The 24,526-nt window shown below is 34.6% G+C and overlaps 1 protein-coding gene and 3 non-coding genes across 4 annotated transcripts; 2 read left to right on the forward strand and 2 right to left on the reverse strand.

Annotated features, from left to right (window-relative positions):
• Positions 1 to 8,005: 8,005 nt before the first annotated feature.
• LOC120779239 lies at positions 8,006 to 8,128 on the forward strand. Its single transcript, XR_005705632.1, has one exon. It is a non-coding gene; the product is annotated as a U5 spliceosomal RNA (small nuclear RNA).
• A 2,215-nt stretch (positions 8,129 to 10,343) lies between these two features.
• On the reverse strand, positions 10,344 to 10,464 carry LOC120779237. The gene has a single exon (XR_005705630.1). It is a non-coding gene; the product is annotated as a U5 spliceosomal RNA (small nuclear RNA).
• A 3,047-nt stretch (positions 10,465 to 13,511) lies between these two features.
• LOC120776446 (putative phosphatidate phosphatase) lies at positions 13,512 to 16,104 on the reverse strand. The gene has a single exon (XM_040107104.1). It carries the CDS (start codon positions 15,829 to 15,831, stop codon positions 14,815 to 14,817), a length of 1,017 nt encoding a protein of 338 aa, XP_039963038.1. The 5' UTR covers positions 15,832 to 16,104; the 3' UTR covers positions 13,512 to 14,814.
• A 5,398-nt stretch (positions 16,105 to 21,502) lies between these two features.
• Positions 21,503 to 21,623, forward strand: LOC120779235. Its single transcript, XR_005705628.1, has one exon. It is a non-coding gene; the product is annotated as a U5 spliceosomal RNA (small nuclear RNA).
• The last annotated feature ends 2,903 nt before the right edge of the window (positions 21,624 to 24,526 follow it).

The raw sequence follows: 24,526 nt of genomic DNA on the forward strand, positions 1-24,526 counted from the left end.
AGTATACCGAAAACATTACTTACTGACTTCTCTCTTTAAAATTTCGTATGCTTCAAATAAGCGAGTTCTCATATTTTTTATATTCTGCTGCTAGCTTCTACTAGTATTTAACTCCTCAACACCTCGGCAGTTCACAGCACGCATTTATTGCTGCAACAATTTGTTGCATCATTATTCAAAGCATTTATTTATTGCTGAAAAAATTCAAAGCATTTATTTATTGCTAAACAAATTTCGGCGCAATTTTTCTCAGCTTCTTGACAATTTTGCGCATTAAATTAAGTTCACCTTGAGCGAATGCGAACGCGAGAGACAGAGAAAGGGAGGCCGCGTAAAAGGAAGCTGCCACATTTCATTTTATCCAGCGCTGCAAACTAGTGCTTAATCCTATTGCTGTTTATGTTGAAGTGAATGAAATAAGAATGGCTCATTGCCTTAAATTGCATTTGCGCGCATTTTGCCGTCTCATTTTCTGCGCCAACAAGCCACACGCTATCGGTCCAACGTCACACACACGCACGCCAGACAATTACTGGCCGCTCCGGCGAGTCATTTATTTGCTATTTTTTATAGCCTGCACATGGTATAGTAAGTTGGACACGCAGTTATACAGTAGAAAACGTAGGGGACCCTTTAAAATATATAGCAGTTATGGAATAATGGAGCTCAACTTTTGAGATATCGAGCTGAAATTTTGCAACAGTCCATTTCTTTACAAGAAACTGCTCATATGTTGGAATTGATGAAATCAGACTAATATATCATATAGCTGCCATACAAACTGAATGGTCAAAATCAGGTTCTTGTGAGGAAAACTTTTTTATTGTACAAGATGTCGTCACAAATATTGGTTAGGATTATTCGCTGAAGAAGCGCTACAATCCCTGAAAGAAATGTTAAGATGAAATTACTATAGCGTTTAGCTGTCATACAAACTGAACGATCAAAATCAGGTCCTTGTAAGGAAAACTTTCTTATTTGGCGTGATATCTTCACGAAATTTGACATGGATTACTGGATACGGCCATGTTAAAATCTTCTTCGAAATTGTTCAGATCGGACCTCTGTATCATATAGCTCCCATACAAACTGAACGATCGAAATCAGGTCCTTGTAAGGAAAACTTTTTTAATTGACGAGTTATCGTCACAAAATTTTTCATGCATAATTTTCTGAAGAAACGGCACATCCTCTGCAGAAATTGTTGAGATCACTATAGCATATAGCTGCCATGCAAATTGACCCATCAGAATGTAGTTTTTTTGTAAGGAGGATTTTATATTTGTGAAGGGTATTATAGTTTCGGTGCAACCGTAGTTATCCTGTTTTGCTTTTTTTCCTTTTCGTTATTTCGTACACCTTAACTAATATCTGTTTCATGTCTTGCGACGTGATTTCGCTTACTTTTTTCGTTCTCAGCCATTTCTCCTCAGCCACTTCAATCCGCTGTCAATTCAACGGCAATGCATTTTGTACATTTTCTGCTGGCAATCTGCGTGCCGCGCTCCCGTCGGCAAGCTATTATGGTCCTGTACATAAATCAATTTGTCTTTGGAAATTGGCAGTTGCAGCGTGCAACTTGCAACTTGCAACTTTTCATCGACACGACGCTGCTGCTCATTTTTGCGCTTTTCATCTTTCATTTATTTCAATCCTGAATGCCAATTTTTTTTTCGTTGCTGCCTTTTTATTGATTTGGTGTCGTAGCCTTCCTGGCAGTTGGGTCTCTTCACCTTATTTTTGTTGTTGCTGCTACTTTATGCCGTCGCACGTTGCAGTCGAAACATCGCATTCTACTTAGCGCTTCAACAAATGTAAATGATGTTGCAAATGATGTTGCAACAGAAGAATTGTCGCCACTATGCCGTGTTGCATGTTGTGTTTGTTGCAATGAATGCGACAACAACATTATCTGCGCCAGCTAATTGAATTGATGATGTGCAAAATTTGTTTGAAAAGAATAAGGAAAATATATATTTTATCGCTGCGTGAGGTGAATTTAAATTAGCCGTTATTGTTAGATAAAGCGGCAGCTAAATAATGGAAATAAATGACGTGAAGCAGCGGCTTATTCAACTTGCAAATATTAAGTAGAGAGGACGTCGGTGCCGGACAGCTAGTTAAAGTAGATGCTTATATAAAATTTTGTAAAGAAATGTTTATATTGTGAGTAGCTTGGAAAATGTTTTAGAGACCGTCTAAGTGTTCTAAGCCCTAAACTGTCGCTAAGGATTTTTTGAAGCGTTCGAAAGAGCCGGGAGTGGCGACGCATGAAAACCTGTGACCAAAAAAGAGACCAGAATTCTTAGTTTAACAAAGTGAAAATCTTAGATTTGTTGTTCTCTTGAGACGATTTGATATTCGTCAAGCAATATTATTGAACGCTATGAATTGAATGGAAATCCTCCAAAAGCCCATCTCGAGGAACTGCTAAATAGTTTCCGTTTCTTTTTCTCTCGCTCTCATCTCTAATAGCTTATACTCTTCAAAGTGAAGGTTATCTAGCTGGTGATACCAGCCAACCAAAGTTAGCATTAGCAATATTCAGCAAGATTACGCTGAATCTTTCGGTAACAGCAGAGCTTCTGTAAATTTGTAAATAAAATCTATAACATACTTACAATCCATATGAAACACACAACATAACTTTTCACACTAAAAGAGGATGGCTGCGCAAGAGCTTGCGACTCGCCAGTAGAACTTACAACATCTATACAGACCGATCAAAAATGGCTAGTGGAGTGGAGCTATTGCTCGAAGCTGAATCTCAGGCGACCCTTCAAGCTTCCAGAATATTGTAGTTTCTTTCAGATAGATGTCTTTGCGATCGGGAAAGCTGCTTAGATAGCTACTAACGTAGGAAACAACATAAAGATGATTACTATACAATATAGTATATGTCGACAGCCATTCGGCAATTACGGCAATAATCTCACTATGCATTACCTGATGTGAGAACTTCCTTAAAGTAAAGAGACAGTAGATTTAGCGGCAGCATATAAACTTGTTTCCAGTTCACAAAGAAGTTCTGGGAAACACAATAGCTGCTGAGATTGCCATAAGTGTTATCCGTCTGGTTACTCAACCAATACAGAAATTACCGAAATCAGTAACAACTTTATACTATAGTACAATGAAATTTCCAAAAGGCTGAAAGACAGATCAGAGCAGGATAAAACGCCTTGAAGGCATGCTTATCCGCCATGATCAAGTGTAAGAACCATGAAGTAAAAGAGGCATACTTTTCATTCACACGGTCTCGAAAGGACTGCAAGATGGCTGTTGGCTTAATGACTAGTCCCAACTTACAAGTATTCCTTGGGAGCTACAAGTAGATGGGCATTAGTAACGACAGTACATGCAGAAAGTAGGGAAGTAGGCATGAGAGAGAAGACCGAACATCTGCTATGCTTATTTAAAATATCATCTACAACTAGTCTGATATGTAGGAGCTTCGCGGCTTAGCTGACTAGACGAAGCATCCAATTTAGATATCAAATCGTTCTTAAAGTTTACAAAAATCGTTGACATCCGGTATGATGAATACTTCACCTCAACTTAAACGGAACCTACAACTGGCATTACTAAGGACAAGTAGGTCTATATAAGCTGTAACAGCCAACTAGTGTAATCCAATCTTACACTATACCTTTCGTTTAAGTTTCCTAGAAGAAAAAACAGGAACTCGTTTAATATCTTTATATATAAGGAATCATTGTGATGAGCTCGGGACGTTTTAGCAATGTATGTATGTCTGCCTGGCCGCTATATAAGCCAACTAATCTCACAATTTTTGGAGATATCGATCTGAATTTTTCACACGCTCTTTTCTTTCCAAGAAGCTGCTAAGTTATCGAAATCGCTGATACCGAACCACTATAGCATATAGCTGCCCTATAAACTGATTGTTCCGAATCCGGTCCTTGTATGGAAAACTATTTATTTTACAAGATATCTTTACGAAATTTGGCATGGATTATTCCACAAGCCAATGGTTTAATCTCCGAGTTAGTTGTTCAGATCGAATCCCTATAACATATATGTAGCTGTCACACAAACTAACCGTTCCATATAAGATCCTTGTGTGGAAAACTTGTTTATTTGACAAGATATCCTTACGAATTTCGACATTTATTATTTTTGAAGGCAACGCTACAATATCTGAAAAAATTGTACAGATCGAACTACTATAACATATAGCTGCCATAGAAACTGACCGTTCAAAGTCAAATTCTTTAAGGAGAATTTTTCTATTTGTGGAGGCTATTGCTTCGATACATAAGAAGTTAAAGATTTTGCTTTTATTTATTATCTAATGCAAACTATTTAAAAAAAAAAAATATTTTTAAATTTTTTAAAAAAATATTTTTATTTTTTATGTTTGAAAATGTTTTAATTATATATTTTCTTTTTGTCTACTTACAGGTACGTGCAATATATACAAAATAAATTGGTAAGCGATTTCTTGTCTATATGAATTGATGCCTCGCTCAGGCTGAATCAGCGTTTCTAACCGAAATTTGTATGTATGTATGCCAACATACACTAACTTCCTGTGTGAGGTTACTGTTTCAATATTATACTTAGATTTATGGTTAATGCTCAGTCATGCTACGTCTTTATTTTTAATAAGAAATATATGCGATATAATAATAATAATAAGATTAGTAAGAAATATTTATTTAGAAATAGAAATAAAAAATATTAGTTCATAAAAAATAATTTTTTGGAAGCAGAAATTAATACTAATATTAATTTTAAAATAATTTTTTTTTAAATTAATATTTTTTACCTAAACTTCGCATATTTTAGAACCACTAATCTTTAATTCGAATTTCGTGACTCATAATCTGATATCAATCATATCAAAATTCGTGCTTTGGGAGTTACTTGCAAAGATTTCCCCTTGATATTATATTATTACATATTATTGGAGCTAAGAACATATCTGATATATACGTATGTGTATATGTGGATATATATGTGAATATATTGGCGCGTGTGTATATATGTACATATGTATATGTGAATATGTGCTTAGCTTAAAGCTATCTTCTGCGTCATAAATGCACAATAATCAAAAAGCAGATTAGTCTACCTAAATTCGACAAGCCCAGGTGTGCGCTCATAATTTATGAATGCTAATGTCTGGGTTGAGCTTAGTTGCGAAACATATTTAAATACATTTATAATTTGTGCAAAATTTTAAATAACATTTATATGGAAACGCCCATTTTTTTAATTGCGTACTTAAATATTTATTTATATTAGGGTGGTTGAAAAATAACGAAATATGTTTCCATTGTTTATAAGAAGAGTTTATGAACATGAAATGCTAAACACATGACAGCTCCAACGAATATTTTTAATATTCATGTATATTAGGGTGGTTTAAAAATAACGAAATATTTTTCCATTGTTTATAAGAAGGGTTTATGAACATGCAAAGCTATAAGAAGGGTTTATTAACATGCAAAGCTACAAACATAACAACTGGAAACGCCCATTTTTTTAATTGCGTACTTAAATATTTATTTATATTAGGGTGGTTGAAAAATAACGAAATATGTTTCCATTGTTTATAAGAAGAGTTTATGAACATGCAAAGCAAAGACATAACAACTCCAACACATATACATATATATAGGTAAAATATGTATGGGTAAAAAAAAATATTTTTTTTTCGCTTGGTACTCTGAAAAACATGTTCTACATCTCTAAGAAAGTCTCTCCAAATGTGAGCAGTAAATTTCCTACGAAACTGTAAGTTTTGCAGTCTAAAATGATTTTTTTGTTGATCGGGTTATAGTAAATATTCTTAAGAAAAAAATGTGCCTTAATATAATCAATTTTCAACCATTAATATCTGTAAATGTATTAGATTTACGTAAAAATTGTACGAGACTTTTATGTAAAGCATTAAATTTCCTACAAAATCTATGGAAGGCAGCGAGATATGAATTTTTTTTAACCGATAATAAGGAAAATTTAGAAAGCTGTAAAGCGGTGGACCTTCCGAATAATTTTCGTTTAGTTGAATATGTATAACTTTGGTTAGAGTTGTTATGTTTTTAGCATTTAATTTAAATAATGCCCCCTCATAAACAATGAAGAAATATTAATTTTTTTAGAACCACCCTAATATATTTGCATATGTATATATTTAAAACAATTTTTGGAGGACCTTCCGGGCGATTTTCGTAAAGGTGTTTCAGACTATCAAAGAAAACAAATTTTTTTTGGAACCACCCTAATATATTTGCATATGTATACATGTAAAACAACTTTTGGAGGACCTTCCGAAAAATTTTCGTAAAGGCGTTTAAGCACCTATTTTTCAGACTATCAAGGAAAAAAAATTTGGACCCACCCTAATATATGGAGATGTATTTTTATGACATTTGTTGAATGTGTTATGTTTTTATCATTTACTAACTAATTCGATCTTATAAACAATGGAAAAAGATTTAATATTTTTAGAACCACTGTAATATATATGAATATATGTATATAACAATTTTTTGGAATTGTTATGTTTTTAGCGTTTCATGTTAGTAACCTCCTCATATAAACAACGCCAAAGAATTGCCAAAAGTTCGCATCAATGATAATGATACTTAGGTGTCATTAATTAGCAACAACAACTCGCAAATAAAACAGAATAGCCCGCAAAAACATACCTGCCGTGACACGAAAAATTGTAAAACTTCTTCTTGAAATATTTTCGTTTGTGCCTTGGCTATAAAGTTTTACAAACCAACCAAACAATTCATTTATTTACAGAGTTTCACATTTTTATCACTTTTTTAAACAGCAAACATATAAATTTTTATTATTCGTATGTTTATATTTTCGGCTATAATCGCGTAAGAAGTGTCTACGCCAATGAAGAAAAAGAATATGTTTGTATTTTTGCAAAATCGTGGAGATTAACTCAGACAAACAAGCTTTTCTACAAACATACACAACTTGGCTAAGATTTATGGCTTTATAAATGGGCTTACTAAAGTCGCAGGCCAACATATGAGCCGATATAGAGGCGCTGTAGACGCTATGACTCATGCGCGAGAAATATGCCACGCTGTGATAAAAAGCGCTTTGCAGGGAATTCTAGTGTCTCTGAAACGCTCTTCAAAATATTTACTCTACGAAGCGCTTAAATTAATTTATAACACTGTGCCATATTTGTGAAAAAGTAAACTCTTTTAAATACACATTTTTTTATGGCGACTTCTTTACTAAATTATGGTAATACGAGTAATTTGTAGTCAAAAATTCCATGCCGTTTCTCAGAACTAAATTCATATTTGTTTGACAACGTATATACCAAGAAAATTTTAACTATAGGAGAATAAGTATATTAGAGAATGTGTTGGAGTTTAGAGGCAGAAATTGCGGTTAACAGCTAAACACAAGTTTAGATAAGGTAGCTTAGGATATACAAATATCACAGCGTGTATATGGTATGACTCAATACCTGTGGCAAGGTTTCCTTTTCGTTACAGTGATCTCAGCACTTCGCATCCCCTAAAAAATGTGCTGCTTGCGCCGGCCGATGGTCTTAAGTGAACTCAATAGCTCTCATCTACTAAAAATGTGCTGCCTGCACCGGCCCGTATTCGAAAGTCATCTTTCATCCTCTAAAGACGTGCGAGAAAACCGCTCTCATCCCCTTAAAAATCTGCTACTTATGCTGGCTAGTGCTCTAAAGTGACCTCAATAGCTCTCATTCCCCTAAAAATGTGCTACCTTAGCCGGCTGGTGGTCTAAAGTGATCTCAGTAGCGCTCATCCCCTAAAAATATGACAGCAGAACGCTCTCTCAACTCATGAATCTGGTTGTGAGTGCTAAATTTATCTGCTCTTTCATACTTTTTGCAATCCTGACACGAGAAATCTTTTAACTATAATCTTTGTGTGATCGCTTTTTTCAAATATTTAATTACAGTTCAAGAATTCTCAACCACTTCATATCTTTCTTTAAACAAATGCTTTGAATTGCAAATTTACCTTGTCTTCTTTTTTAATTGACGAATTAATCTTTCGCCTTTTACCAAAGATTTCCGTTGTCAGTTGTGTTTAAGGGTTTTATCTGCTTTTGTTCAAATTTTTGTAAAAGGCTCGACTTTCCTTTCGTGGTTATGTTAGGCCAAACATGAATACATTGCAAGATACAAACTAGTATAGACGTTTTTTTCTTTGAGTTGGTTATTTTGACTCGCTTACTCTGCTCATAATGGGTCCTTCGCTAAGATTATCACTGTCGACAAATGCAGATAATTTTTGTGTAAACGATTTCGTTCCGACAATTTCGATTTTGAGGATGCCTCAAGTGCTGGAAGGAACGTGAAGCTTGAAGCCGATAGATAAAATAAATTTCCTCGAATAACAACTCGAGAGATTGCTGAAAGTTTCTTTTAAGCTATTTTTCTGAATCACATGAGACGTCTAGAATTAATTTCGAAGGGTCACAAATGGATTTCTCATGTTCTAACAGAAAAAAATTTGCTTCCGCGAAATAACGACTATGTTTTGTATATCAAACTTCTAAGTAATAATACATTTTTGAAGCGCATTCCGGCTGGCATCGAAAGGATTTCGATATTAACGATCGGTCGCTTAAAGGAAAGCAAAAAACCTGCAAAGACGGTGAATTGGAGACGTTGCTCGATGAGGATTCTTGGCAAACGCGAGAAGTGTTCACCCGTCAAGACCGTCAGGCCATTTCAAAGCGACTACATCTTCTGGGAATGGTGCAAAAACAAGGAACTTGCGGTTACCTATGAACTCAATACCTGGTACGGCACGATAATGTGATTCTGTTGCCTGACAACATGTGCCTCATGTTTATAAACCCTACATCTTCTAGAAATGGTTCAAAAACAATGAACTTGGGGTTCCTCATGTCCATAAACTCGTTTAAACCTGCCCGGAAACGCTTTATTCCCAGATATTGCAGCGTCTTTTATTATTTGTTAAACTCGATGGCATATTCGCTGGCTCAGAAGCAGTTCCACTCACAAGTCGACATCGAAAAATTGCTAGATTCTGGAATAGCATTACAAGATTAATGGTTTTACCATAAAAGTATTGGAGTGCTACTAGAAAGATGGGAAAAAGGTTCCAACTAGCGACGAGCAATACTTTGTGACCATTTCCTTACAAAAAAAATTAATTTTCATTGAAAAAAAAGCCAGAACTTTATTGCGAATTGTGAACGACTCAATACTTGAAAAATTAGCTGATTACTTGTCAAGATTCAGTTCGTTTCTTATAGAATTGTAATTAATCATGCTATGAATGCATTTTTCGACAGCCACAACATATTTCCTCTTTACTAACCGAAAACTAACAATTAATTAGCCACCAACCACTTTTGTGGCGCTTTAAAATGAAATTTACTACAAATGTGGCAACAATAAATTTTACACATTTTTCTTATCAAATCAGTCAGTAGTCAGTATCTTGACCACCCGCTGAATGCAATAGGGATTATCTGCTGCACTACATCTCTACTGCCGAACGCTTTGCTCAGTAAATGCATGCGCATGCGCATAGTCATATCTCTACAGGTTGGCGCTTCATTGCTGCTATTTACCTGCTAACCATACTAATGTCTTACTTGAGACAATCAAATGCAAGGGTTTTTGTTTTTGTGCACAAACCAGCCACCAACCCGGCTGGTGGTTGTCCGCAATAATAAATCAATTTGGAATTGAATTGAATACGAAATTCAATTGAAATACCGACGCTCGACAGACAAGACCAACTGCAATGATACTGATGGGAGTCAAGCATACAACATGTACATATTTGTGCCGCTCTACATATAGTCGTGGTATGAAATGTGTGTTGGTGAGTGTGGTTTACACCGCAGGGGTCTATTGATGTACTCCAACTGACTTTATTATGCCAGCTTGGCAGTGGAGTGACAATGAGCGGAGACAACTGAAGATGAATAATTGCATGCGGAGCTGTCAAATGTTTTGTGTGGAAGGGTGGTTATGAACAAGAGGGCTGGGAGCGACGTTGCGATATGCATACACGGACAAATATATAATTGTGATAGCTTAGAATTGAGCCATAAAGTCAGAGATATTATCAAAAAACAAAAATAAAATGTTAGAGAAATAATTGAGTTACAAATAATAAATTTTAATTAAACTAGAAAATGTAATTTACTCAAAAAAGACAGTCTGGCAGTTTATTGCTTAAAATTAAACACGATTCGCTCTTCTACAATACATTTTTGAAAATTTCGGTGCCTTAACTCAGTTTAAAAACCTCATATTTTTCCTTCGCTGTTTTATAAGTTGTATGCATTCATTAACGGCCCAACATTGCCTCGCAAGAAAAGTTGAGCCTTTGACAAAAATTGTTACAGACCTATTAGTTACTCCTCTCCACGGAAATCTTTAGTAAAAGGCGAAAGATTTATTCGACAACTGAAGAGAAGTGAAGGTAATTTTGCAACAGAAACAGCAAAGCATATGAGTGTAGAAATATATAAAATGGTTGAGAATTTTTAAACTGCAAAGAAAAAATTAAACATACCCTTACGCAGGCTACAAACGAAATGTGGTACTTGAGTGATCTTAATGGCATAACTCAAGGATCATACATTCAAGACAACCTTACACAAACAACATACGAAATGTGATCTCAGAGTGATCCTTATGGAGTAACTGAAGTACTACATTTAGAATGTTCAGTTAATCTGTAAAGATCACTCAGGGATGAAGTATCACATTTAAAATGTTAAGCTACTCCATAAGGTTCACTCAGGTATCACATTCGTGCGTTGTTTCTGTAAGGCTGGCAAAATATATAAGAATCCAGATAAAGAAGCGCACACAACGAGCAACTTGAGCTGACACTCAGTTCTCTGCCAATTATTTAGGGGATGATAATAATTTTTGTGATGCTTGCCAGTTAAGATTTTTGAAGAGTATATTACACAAAGGCACCACTTCCGTGTTGATAATTGAATCGTAATGTGATTTTGTTTGCAGAAGGACGCATAATATGATTTATTTAGATAAGTTAGTGCCGTGTTTTTCCCTTTACCATAAATCCACTTTCTTGGTCCTTTCACTGTTATGCTCTGCAGTGAGCGTTAATACCCTTTACAGTTGTATTTCTTATAACATAAAAGGGCATAAAAGGATCTCTATTTTGATTTTGATCAATCAGCTTATGAATCAGTGTGGAAGCTATATGCTATAGTGGTCCGATCTGAACAATTTCTGCTGTGGTTTGACTTAGTAAATAATATGTGCGCAATTTCGATAAGATATCTGGACAGATAACGAACTAGTTCATACAAGAACTTGAGTTCGATCGAACAGTTTGTATGGCAGCTATAAGCAATAATCAACCGATCTGAACAATTTCCTCGGAGATTATACCGTGGAGTTGGAAACTAATTCGTTCCAAATTTCATAAGGATATACCGTTAAATAAAAAAGTTTTCCATACAAGGACTTGAGTTTAATCGATCAGTTTGTATGGCAGCTATATGCTATATGCAACCGATCTGAACAATTTCTTCAGAAATTATACCATTGACTTAGAAAATAATTCAGGCCAAATTTTAGGAAGGTATCTGTACAAATAAAAATGTTTTCTATACAAAGACTGGATTTTGATCGCTCAGTTTGTATGGCAGCTATAAGGTACAGTGGTCCAATGTCGACAAATGAGCTGTTACTTTGGAAGAAAAGAAGGTATACGAAATTTCAGATCGATATCTCAAAAATTGAATGACTAATCCCCCTGTATGCCGATAGAATAGAAGACAGACGAACCCGACTAAATCGACTCAGCTCATCATGCTGCTCATTTGTACATAGTTTTATAGGGTTTCCAACGCTTCCTGCTGTATGTTCCAGATGTGGTGGGATACTAAATAATAGACTTTTTCAGTTTATATAAATGCTGGCTGAAAAGTTTCTGAAATATCCGAATTAGTTTCGCTAGCTTTACGAGCGTCACAGATTTTGTTCAGCCAACCTTTTTCACCAGTCGAGAAAATTATATATTTACGTAGATAAATAATACAGTTCTCAAGGCTGTTACCTTTTCGCATTAAACAAATAATATAATATGTATATATAATACAGCGAAAACTCATTAATGTTCAAATGGGAACAAAACAGGAAGTTAAAAGCGCAATAAAAGCATATTGTTTTTGTACGCCAGTGGACATATGTTTATACTTAATTGTGTGATATATAACTTACACACACAGTGCACTATAAATGTATGAATTGGTATAAACATATACTATGTATATATTCGTATGTTGAAAATTCTTTGTTGAAGTTGACAGGTAGACGAGCTGTGAGAATCACCCTGGAATGTATAGGTAAGCATGTACTGCCATATATACTTGTGATACTTGACATGCTTACATACAAATCTGCTTGTAGACACGCTGAGCAGCTTCAAATATGCAGAAACAAACTACGTCACCACATGTCATCGACTATGAACTAGTTCCGAACGAACTAGTTGTCAACTAGGCGGCATGAAACCAATTTTTAGACTAAATTTTTTTTGTTAAAAATGCAGCATACGTCTGCTGATAGCTTTTTCAATTGAACTCACCTAAAACAAACTAGTTAGTAGCTAGTTGTTTTCTGTACAGTGTTAGTAGTAAGCTACTAAAGCGAGAACATTTGCCTGTTGATTATTTTTTTCCACTAGTGCTAACACACGCCTGCTGATAGCATTTTTAAACTGAACTCACCTCAATGAAACTAGTTTGTAACTAGTTGTTTTCTATATAGTGTTGGTACTAATGCACTAAAGCGAGAACTTTTGCCTGCTGATAATGTTTTTCAACTTAACTCACCTCGATCAAACTCGTAAGTAACTAGTTGTTTTTTAAACAGTCATGGTACTAGTTCACTAAATCGAAAAAATGTATTTTAACATCCATACAGAAGAGATACCTGCTAAACGGCGCTAGGTGCGTCGCGCATTGGAATGTAACATTTTTTAATCAGTGTGATTCACCTCATTGCCATCTGAAGTACGAGTATGAGGCATCGTAATGTGGTTGCTAAGCACAGCCAAACAATGCTGGAATGTTAATTGTTGTTGATTTGTTATTTTTTTTTGTATTTGTAAATCATAATTTACACGCTTTGAGTAATACCGCTGGAGTTTCTGAGGTATGGTTTATTTTTAAAATTTCGCTTTCATGAATGGAATTTATATGTGGAATTTTGATTCGTTATAGGCAAACCGCAAACCAAAAATTTTTCACTGCTGACTGGTTTAAGTGTTTAATAGGTTACAGAGAATACTTTATGCAACTTTTGCGGAATTATTTCTCACTTTAGTCGGGTCCAAAATACCCAACATACCCTGTTCCTAAACGAACTTTTCATAGTAATCGTTGTTCTGTATTCAAAAACCTCAAGAACGAGTCCAAAAATATTCTTAAACTGTACATACTAAGATGAGAAAACTTCCAGTTGACTAAAAAAACAAGTTTCAACATCAATTGTTTTTGCTTTATTATTGAATAATTACTTAAACGTAATTTTATAAATAACGACAAAACTGCTGCTTTAAACTGAACTGCAATTTACTTTAATAAGTTATCAAATTAAAGCTATGGCTCATATAAACGTGCGCACATATACACGCAAATTTATGTGGAACTTATACTGAGACGGCGGAAATTAGGAATACGTTTTTAAATACATTGTAACTTAATAATAAAACTGAGAAATCGATGTTTATTTTGGTACTATACTTTTTCTTAAGCGCTGTGATAGAATTTAGTAGGGTTTTGTAAAAATAATTACTTTTGCAGTAATATTTAAGTTTTTTTTCTTAAAAGTTAAAAGATCTTTGGTTTTAGTATCTCTTATTTTGTATTTTTTACTTAGCTTATGGTTGGTTATCAAATTTTAACTGTTCTCAGTGCTAATGAAACTGTGCTCAGTTTACTTAATTCAGCTTTCTTTCATGTTATTGCATATTAACTCAAAGAGTTTTTAATTTGACTGATTTTCAATTACTTTAAACTGTTCCCAGTTTGGTTAGTACGAATATTGTCAAAATTATACTATTTAGTGCTTCGTTTAATGGTGCTTTTGAAATTTTAACTGTCTTCAGCAAAAAATTTAACTGTTCCCAGTTTTCTTATTTCCTTCTAATTAAAAAATTTTGCATACTAACCCGACAAAACTCAATTTGAGTGCTAAACATTTATTTTAAACTGTTCCCAGTTTGCTTAATACAAGTTTTTTGGAAATTATTCTTAATTAATGCACCGTACTTTTAATTTGGCTGATTTAGATTGATTTTAAATAGTTACCACTTTTATTTGCCTTTGTTCCAATCATGTTCTCTGGCGTTTTCTTACAATATGACATTTAAATCTTAACTTTATTAAAATACTGAAAAAAGTCAATAAATCCACCTAATACGTAGTATAGTTACATACGTTTCACAATAGCTAACATTTAAAGCTTTCCAGCTACAATTGTTTGCTGGCAAGTGTGGGTTGCATAACATGTTCAAAACTGTTCTCACTTTTACATACTTTTAATCAACTTGCATATGCTATAATCTAAGCATGACTTGCAACACATTAAACGCTTATATTATAGCTTAATTTTAAAAACTGTTCTCACTCACAATTTAAATGGTTTCAGTTTTTCAAGTAGTTGTTATTCATTGTTTGCTGATTTATTCGCACTTTACGTTATCAGCACTTAACAATATTTCAACCACTTAGTTCATAACTATCACAAGTATAAAATTACTCCGCTTCCCCAACTGCCTCCACCAAAAATCACACTTTCGAGCAATACTGCTCATTACTGAAGCTCTGCGTGTTGCTGCCATTGCTCGCCCGTTGCAGCGACGGCATGCTGCCATCGACGTCATGTCCCAACGTATACGGTGGCGGCGTCGGCACGATCTCGTTCAACGTCGTGCACGTATCCTGTCGCGGCAGCTCCACGCGCAAGCACGCTTGCGGCGTCTTAAATTCCTTTGTTATATAACGCGCGGTAATCAAGGCCATTGCAAGACCCAAGAGACCGCCACACAGCACATCCGACCAGTGATGCCAATTGTCCATAATGCGCGACAGCGCCGTGAACCAAGCCAACATTACGAGTGTGAACTGCAGAAAATGCCGCGTCAATTTCGAACCGCGCCAGGTGATCTTGTATTGCAGATATATGGCGACATAAGTGAGCGCAAAGAAGCACAAGCTCGAGTGACCGCTGGGGAAGGAGAGACGCGCCTGCCACACGTCTTCCGACGTATAGCCGCTGCCCACACAAATATAATTCTCAATGTAGCGATGCAGATTCTGTGGCGACTCGCAATTGCTGCCGTCGCTCAACTGTGGCTGACACACGCTAATGAAATGTGGACGCAGCCGTCCAATTGTGAACTTGCCGATCTCCGTCGCCTCCAACGTGAGTAAGCCACCAAAGGTAAAGTAAAGCGCATGCTGCGCGAATTCCACCAGCCACGCGGGTACTTTGTAGCCGAGCAGCAGCACCGTTTCACGTATGCGATCGCAACGATAGAAGAGTGTTAATTCGACTAGAAGCATTATCAACGCCGGCACAGCCAAAACAATTACACCGAGCATGACAGTGGTTATCGTATTTGGACGAAAAGGATAACGTATCGACTCGTCGTCGCAGAAGAAGCCGCGACGAAACGGTTCAAGCACAAACTCGCATATAAGGATCGGTATGCCGAGCACTATGAAGATGATTAGATCGGTCAGCAAGCTGCGCAGGAACCGGCGATCAGCGGTGGTAAGTCTATTGTCTTTCATGGCGCTCATGTATTGTAGATCCGCTAGTTTGATTTTTATGCTTTTTTCCGCGACTTTTAGTGAATCGATTGGATTGCACACCGCGTAGCTTTTTGGTAAGCTTTAATTGTTATTGTAAGCTTTAAAGTTAACTTTGTTGTTTTATTCTGCGAATTGCTGCAATTTGTTGCCAAAATATATTTTTTATATTCTTTTTCTTTTGTATTTCGTTTCGTTCGTGCACTGCGCGCAAGCTTTCCGCGTTCAGCGATGCGCGTCGTAGGATCGTTTGTGACTGAGCGCGCTTGCCTTCTTTTCAACTAATTTATTTCAGAAACATAACGCTCCCAGTAGTAATAAAACACAACAACAAATGCGTTAATAACTGAGCAAACTTTGACTGTTGACAGTTAATGCTTAGCTATATGCTTACGTTACGCTCTTTGGCTCTCCACGCGGCGCTAGTGTGTGTAGAACTTTTTCCAATAATATGCGCGCGCTTCGCGCTGATCGTTAAGTTAATTTAACTGTTGCTTGATTAACCCGGATTCGTTGATTACAACCACCCGCTAAAGTTTCATTGTCTACATAAAAATCTCTGATTGTTCTCTTTATGAGCGCGCACAAGCGAGCTCTGCGACCTTAATGTACAAGTGTACTACTGATACATATGTATATTGTGAATTTGCGCGTTCGTCCGACGCGCTGGCTGTCGCCTGACAAAGCGCGTCGCGCTAATCCTAAACCCGTACCCCAAACGAGTGGGTAACTTTAATTTTTGACTTTAGGAACCGTGATCTTTCGCTTTCGCGTCAAGCGCCTTCGTCTACAAATGTAGTTTGCTTGATAAGATAATTGAGAGACAACGCCAGTGGCGAAAATATACCAACGTAATACAAATATCGTAAAATATGATTACCCGTCGTTGTAAACAAAAGCGACGCGCTGAACAAGTGCTGCATACGCTAGTATAAAAATGTACTAAATAGTAACAAAAATTTATAAAGCGAAAAACGATAAAGTCAAAATAAAAGTCATGCAATGTACTTACGTGTCTAAAATAATAAAATGACAGACACAGATAACTTATGTGTTTAAGCGTAATGAGTAATCATAACGCAGTTAATAGAACTAAACTGGCAAACATGACTAATAACCGGCTATAAATATCCACTATTGTAGGAAAGCCTTAACCGAAGCGAAAAGCAAAACAGCAATGAAACTGAAAGCAAATGCCAAAGTCACGGCTTAACAGTAGCCGTCCAATTTTCGCACCAGCAAGCGCCAAATAGACGCGCGACCAGCCTATAGCGCTAATAACAGACACCTGCCGCCAGCCGCACTTGACAAACGCACCACTTTCTGTCACCCGCCCCCCTCCCGCGCTGCACACCCACACCTTGTCACCCGTTTGATCATTGCAAGTAATGCGTTCTCATGCCCTTGTTGGCCTCACATACTCGCATTTACTTGCGCTACCGCTCTCTCCTCCCGTAAATGGCGCTCTTTCACCGTTCGTTTGTTCACGTGTGCTTTGTTTTTGACGCATGTTTGTTTTGATACGAAAATTTATGACAACTGATCGCCCTGATCCTCAAGGGTAGCTTAAAATAATAAGTAATTTACACCTACTTGTCGTTTATGGTAATTATAATAAGTAGTTCACACCTACTTGTCGTTTATGGTCATTGTTTTATGATTGCGTAATTATGTTTTAAGCGCTCTTCACAGTTTTATTGATCGCTAGCGTGATCTTCGCTAACGCTGTTAATGAAAAGGTATTTTTGAAATAGCACTTAATTTTTTTTTTAAGCAAAAATATATTGGTTTTAGTATCTATTCTTCTCTATTTTGTGTTAAGCTTGTGGTTGCTTTTGAAATTTAATGAAACGTTAGTTTTGAAATAGTAGCATTATCTTTATTTTCTTAAAAGTTGAAAACACTCTGATTTTATACGTAGCACCTATTATTCTATATTTGGCCTTTAGCTTATGATTGTTTTTGATATTTTTAATAATCCCAATACTTGCTTTGTGGTAGTTTTTGTAATTTTAACTGTTCTCAGTACTAAAATAACTGTTCCCAGTTTTATGGATTACAAGCTTCTTGCAAATTATTGCACACTAACGCAACTAGTTTTTCAATATACTCATTTTCATTGATTTTAAACTGTTCCCACTCTTAAAGTGACTTTAAAACCAAGTTCGCACACCTACATATTTGTTTCTTATGGTCATATTTTTATGGTCTCGTAATAGTATTTAAGCCTCGTATTCGGGTTTACTGAGCTTTGAAGTGATCTTCGCGGACGTTAAAGAAATTTTTATATGAAATGTTATAGATAGTAGTTTTTTTCTTATCTATGTTAAAAGTGTTTTGGTTTTAGTATCTAGTCTTTTGTATTTTGTGCTTAGGTTATGTCTGCATCAGAAATTTCAACTGTTCACAGCTCTTTAATAACTGTTCCCAGTTTCCTATGTTAACTTTTCAAAAAATTTGTTAAATTAATTCGACGCGTTTTTAATCCAAGCCATTTCTATACATTTTAAACTGTTCCCAGTTTTATTTGTATACCTTTCTAGCAAACATTTGCAAACTAATTCGCTGAGTGTTTAAGTCAACTGATCTATAGTGATTTTAAACTGTTCCCACTTTGTAAATTACCTACTTCTAACCAAGTTTTCTACCTACAGGTTTTTTTATACTGTACAAACAAATTCTCTCACCTTCTTGTTGTTTTTAGTCACTGTTTTTTGATGGCGAAATAAAGTTCTTGCGTTTTCCTTCGTTTTATTGGTCTGTAGAGTGACCTTAGCGAACGCTGACGAGCTTTTAAATAATACCAGTTAATTGATTATCTATCGATCTGACATGATCGGCATCAATTAAAAAAATTTCGGAGATTTTCGAACGTTCCGCAGATTGTAGATCATCTATCGAGCAGGCACGATCGGCATCAATTACAATAAGATTTAGATTTATAATTAGATTATAAATCTGCAGTTTATAGTGTCATACGAGTATTATATCGTATATTCTCAACAAATATCGTGTTTCAATCAAACACAACCCCCACCAATTACAATAAAATCGCAGTTAGTCGGCCGCTCCGCAGAGTATAGTGCTATAATATTGTACATATCACTATAAAGATCGTCTGTCGATCAGACCTGTTAGGTTTCAATTACAAAAATTTCACTTATTCTCGTTTGAACGGCAGACTATAAGTACCGTTGTATACTATAGATACATATATGTATCTGTATCTTAATGTCTAGAAGGAAAAAATTAAGCTCGAAAAATATCAGCTTTGAAAGAATATAAAGCCCAGAGTGATTTGTCGTCTACTCTCTTATTCCGTCTGCAGTAACGAGAAGGAGACAGAATTCCATTCAGTTTTCCACAATGACTTTCAAAAGCTTTTTGATTTTTATATTTTAAAATATTTTTGAATTTGAGCTGATCATAGAACGTATTTTGTGAAATTTTACGGGCTTCCGAACCTCCGAAGTCATTTGAAGCGCATAAGTTCTCATAGCTGATTTCCGACACACAACTTTAAGTGCCGCTCTCAGTGCCAAACTAGTAAACAAATAACTGCGTGAAGATCTAACTGTAATGTGAGTAAATGAGCGTACATATGTATCCGCCAATGTCAATGGGTGACTAGGCTAGAGCGCACAAACGAACATAACATATACGCCGAAATACATACATATGTATATACATACATATACATGTACACATGTTGGTGTGTAAAAATATACGTTTATCATTGGCAATCTAACTTTGTTTCGCTTCTGTCTTCTTGGCTAGCGCTGGCAGACTGAGTGTGTCTTCTACAGAAAAAAAATGGGCGTTTGGGTGCGGACAGCAGTATTGTTTAACTACGAGTGCAAGCTGTGTTCATTCATAGCTAAAGGCAAATGGGGAGCGTGAGCCGTTTGGTTAATTAGATTAAAAAACTGAACTCGACCTCAAATTGAATGAATAAGTGTAGCTTTATTGAATTAATATATGCTGTTACAATTGTACATAAGTATATATGTATGTTAGCTATGACGATGGCTTTGCTGGTAGCTGCTTTTGTGGTTGTTGCTGCGAAGATGACGTCGTAAAAAAATAAATGATTTAATAGAAGTATTTCAAAATTAAAAATAGCATCTGTGACACTCGGCTATTACTTAAAAAACTCCACTGTAATTCTAATGATGTCGTATTGAGAAGTGCGAAAGGCGTGACAAATGCGATGCGTTGCAGATTGACGTTAATTTTCGAAAGAAATTATCATGCACTTATAAATTGCTTAAACTATAATAATATCAGTGCTGATAACGGGGATTTTTGTTGTACTGTATACTTAACCTACGGGGGTTTACTTTAGTGGAAGAAAAATACTAGTATAGAGATCAAGTTAGAGATATATTTCACTATTATTTGTGGGAAAAGAGAGGCGAATCAAGCTCATAAAACAGCAATGAGTCACAAATGTTTTGCTGCTAAATCAAAGTTTGGAGTAATAGGTTGTTAAAACTCTATATTTACAAAAATATGGCTCTCAAGCTATTTGTCAATGTCTGAGAAGAGTGTGGAACCAATTTTCAGTTTTGATTTTCTATAGACTTATACTCAAGTCTTAGCAAAAGAAGTAGCTACAACGATCACCGTTTTTGCTACAGTACATTAAAACTTAAAATAAATACATTATATCAGTTCTCAAGGATTTTTTTTTTGCCAAAATTCGTTTTTTTTTTTAATTTAATAATTAAGTGAGACACTGACCATGGCGTCCCTCCAACTTTTCGATACCATTTTTGGAGTACAATTTGTACTTTGAGTCAAAACCACCTCAAGTCACCTCTTCATTTGACGAACATTTTTTTCCATCAAGCATTCTTTTGAGATCTGAGAACAAAAAAATAATTGCTGCGGGTCAGATCTGGGGCATACGGTGGAAGCCGAAGCAATTCGAAGCCCAATTCATGGATTTTCGCCATTATTTTCCCTGATTAGTTGATGAAACAGCACTTTCTTTTTTTTCAAATGCCGCCATTTTTAGGCTCTTTCGGCCTTTAAAGAATAATATTTTACGAACACAGAAATTACTTGTATCCCTTTTTGTTAATAATAAAAGATGCTTCACTTAATATGATATAATTCCTAAACCAATTATTCGACAGCTACCAAATTATACAGGTGCCTGTTACAGGTTAGGACTACCATAACTAAAACTAACATGGTTGTTATTCGAGTAGCGCTATCTACATGTCAGTCCGGAGACTTTTCAATTGGCCTGTAATATTTGATTAGCTAATTTTTATATTCGGTCACCATTTTCTTGTCTATATGGAACATACATATTTACGTTTTGCGTTCAAAAAAATATACAAAAAAATTAAAATTTCCGAATATATTGTAAATATTCATATAAAATCGAGCATTATCCTTTATTTCAAAACGAAAAAGAAAGCCGAATTGCTTAGCTCCGAACTCTTACGTAGGAGAATTCACCGAGCGCAAGCATCAAGGTCCCTTCGTCTTTCCACATCTTGGCTCGCCTACAAAGAAACAGTAAGGGTGACAAACGAGTCCTACTGTGTACATAGCTCAAGCATATTTCCACATGCGTCTTATTTCTTTACAATTCTCACCCTCTTTAAGTTATTTCTAGCTTATAACATTCAGTGTTCGCTATGTACAGTTACCTTGACTTCTCTTCAGTTGTCGAATAAATCTTTCGCCTTTTACCAAAGATTTCCGTGGAGAGGAGTAATTAATGGGTCTATAAAAATTTTTGTCAAATGCTCAACTTTCCTTGCGAGGTATTGTTGGGCCGTTAACAAATGCTTACAAATATTAGAAATTTTAATTTTAAATAAAATTTAATTAATTAAAGTAATACGTTTTCTGCAAATAATAGTTTTAAACTATATAAAATCAATAAACTTAAGCTTAGATAGATTTGTGTAAACTAAACCTATGAAGTGTATTTTTATTTGCTAAAACTTGAATAGGGTATATTAAGTTTCTCTATAACATATACGCGAACTAGTCCCTCAGTCATTGAGATGTCGGTCCGAAATTTTGTAATTTTGTTTTTTTTCAAAACAAGATTTTTTTTTTATAATTTTCAAAAAAAAAATTATATTTTTTCGATAATCAATTTTTTTATCCGAAAAAGTCTTTTTTTTATTTTTCAGTCATATTTTCGGCGAAATTTTACCATTTTGTTCACAATTTTCATCGAGTTTCTCAGAAATTTATTTTTACCTTTATTTTGAAATACAAATTTTTGCTTTCAAGAATTTTTTTTTCAAGTTTTGTTAGATTTTTGAAAATCTTTTATTCGAGTATTTTTTTAATTTTAATTTTCATTGTGTTTTTCTGTAATTTTTTTTATTATTTTTGTTTTAAATACATTTTTTTTCAAATACTTTTTCTCCAAATTTTCAAGTTTTCCGTCAAAAATTTTTTCCAAATATTTTTCGAATAAATTGTTTTTAGAATTCTCAATAATTAATTAATAATAATAATTTTTAGTCAAAATTTTTTTCCAACTATTTCTCGAATAAAATTTTTTCAGAATTCTCAATGTTTTTTCGCGGAAAATTCTTTTATTTCAAGTTCTTTTTCAAAAATTTTCCAAATATTTTTCGAATAAGATTTTTTCAGAATTCTCAATGTTTTTTTTAGGCTTAAAATTTATTTCTAGTTTTTTTCAAAAATTCTTTCCGACTTTTTTTGGAATAAAATATTTTAAAAAGTATCCTAGATTGTTTCAAAGAATTTTTTTTTTTTTTGTTATGTTCAAAATATTTTTTTTTTCGTATAAATTTTTAAATATTTTCCGAATAATTTTTTTTCCAATTTTCATAGGATTTTTTAAAGAATTTTTTTTTAATTATTCTTATATTCGATTTTATTTTTCGAATTGGTTTCGAATGCAGCATTTTTTATGATTTTAAAATTTTTTTAATTTTTTCGATAGTCCAATTTTTTTATTCGAATAAGTTTTCTTTTTTATTTTCAGTCATTTTTTCACCGAAATTGTAAATTTTTTGTTACAATTGTCATCGTGCTTTTTTGATTTTTTTTTTCAAAAAGACGATTTTCCTTGTTTTTTTTATAATAAACTATTTTGATTTTTAATTTTCATAGACTTTTGCTCAAATATTTTTCGAATAACGTTTTATTACAATTTTCAATGATTTTTTAATTTAACATTTTTTAATTCTAGTTAAATAATTCTTTGCGTAATTTTTTTTCGAATATATTTTTAAATCTTTTTTTCAATTTTCATAGAATTTTTCAATAATTTTTTTACTCTTATTTTCAAATTTTTTTCGAATGCAATATTTTTTACAATTTTCAAAGATTTGTTCAACGAAATATTTTTTTATTTCTTTTTTTCAAAATTAGATTTTTTTTTTTTTTTTTTTAATATTTTCTTTAAATCTGTTTTAAGCATATTTACCTTAATTTTTTTTAATTATATTTTTCTTTTTTTGATTTTCTTAGTTTTATACATAGTAATTACACGCACTTTTCACTTTCTCACATTTCGATTAAATTAAACATGCACATGCGAAGGCGCTTACTCACACATACATACACAGAAAATAATTAACAGCGTAGAAATAATAAAAAAGTTATAATAAAAAAATAAACTGAATTTACTTAAGCTGTAGGAAATTGATACAAATATGAAATATGAATGAAGTTGCACTTGCACACACACATCAGGTACCTGCCTGCTTGCGCGCGCTCATTGCAAGCTGAGCTCCGGCGCTTTTGCTGATCTTATTTTTCGCGCTCGACTGCCTCGTATCGGTTTACGACTCTCGCCAATGCTATTTTATTTATATTGTATATGTACATATATATTTTTTGGTAGTCTGCTTTTATTGGCTTTGTTGTTGTTGTTATTTGTACCTCGGCTCTTATTGCCACGCTCAAGTGCACAAAGCGGTTGGCGGCTGTAAGTACACAGCAGCTCGGCAATAAGCATTTTATTGGCCAATAATTTGCTGGAAAATCGCAAAAATTTTATTGCTTTCATTGTACACGTTGTTGTTGTTACGCTTAACTGTTTTTTTCTGCTTCGTGCTTTCCTTGACTGGCAATTGATGCCACCCGGCGGTTTTCCTTAGTCTTGCGGTGTATCTGTTGTTCAATTAGTACTGTGGTGGCTAGTCTGCAGTTTTATTTTACTTAATCGCCAGGCTATTATTTAGCGCTGAATTGTGATTATGGTTAATTATTTTATTTTTAAGTTTCAAGTGTCCATATTTTTAGGTTTGCTTGGCTTTGTATATAAATTAGGCAGGAAAGCACGAAACATGATTTCCGCAATTAAAGTATGAAAAAAAATTGCTGAAAATTTTATAATTTAATGGCTGTAAAAAATTTTCCTTTTCCTGTTGCAAATCATTACATTCAAGAGGGAAGTGCTGAGATGATTTTTTCTCATCTTCCTCCAAATAGTTGAAGCAGCCGGTATGCGGAAAGATGTTGATTCTTACTGCACGAATCCCGATCGGAATGTATCCAGTTAGAATTCCGATGAGGATTAAGAGATGGTCCTTGATGAGATCGAAAAGTTAACTAGGCCTCTTACGATTTACGATGTGCCAGGAGGACCTTGCGACGGCACGGCTGGTGTTAGTTGTCCAGCGTCTGCTGAGCTGGTCTGAGGCTCAACAGTCCAGTAGTGAACCATGAGAAT

The sequence above is a fragment of the Bactrocera tryoni genome, chromosome 5, assembly GCF_016617805.1.
Source record: "Bactrocera tryoni isolate S06 chromosome 5, CSIRO_BtryS06_freeze2, whole genome shotgun sequence".
In the NCBI taxonomy this organism is placed as follows: domain Eukaryota; kingdom Metazoa; phylum Arthropoda; class Insecta; order Diptera; family Tephritidae; genus Bactrocera; species Bactrocera tryoni.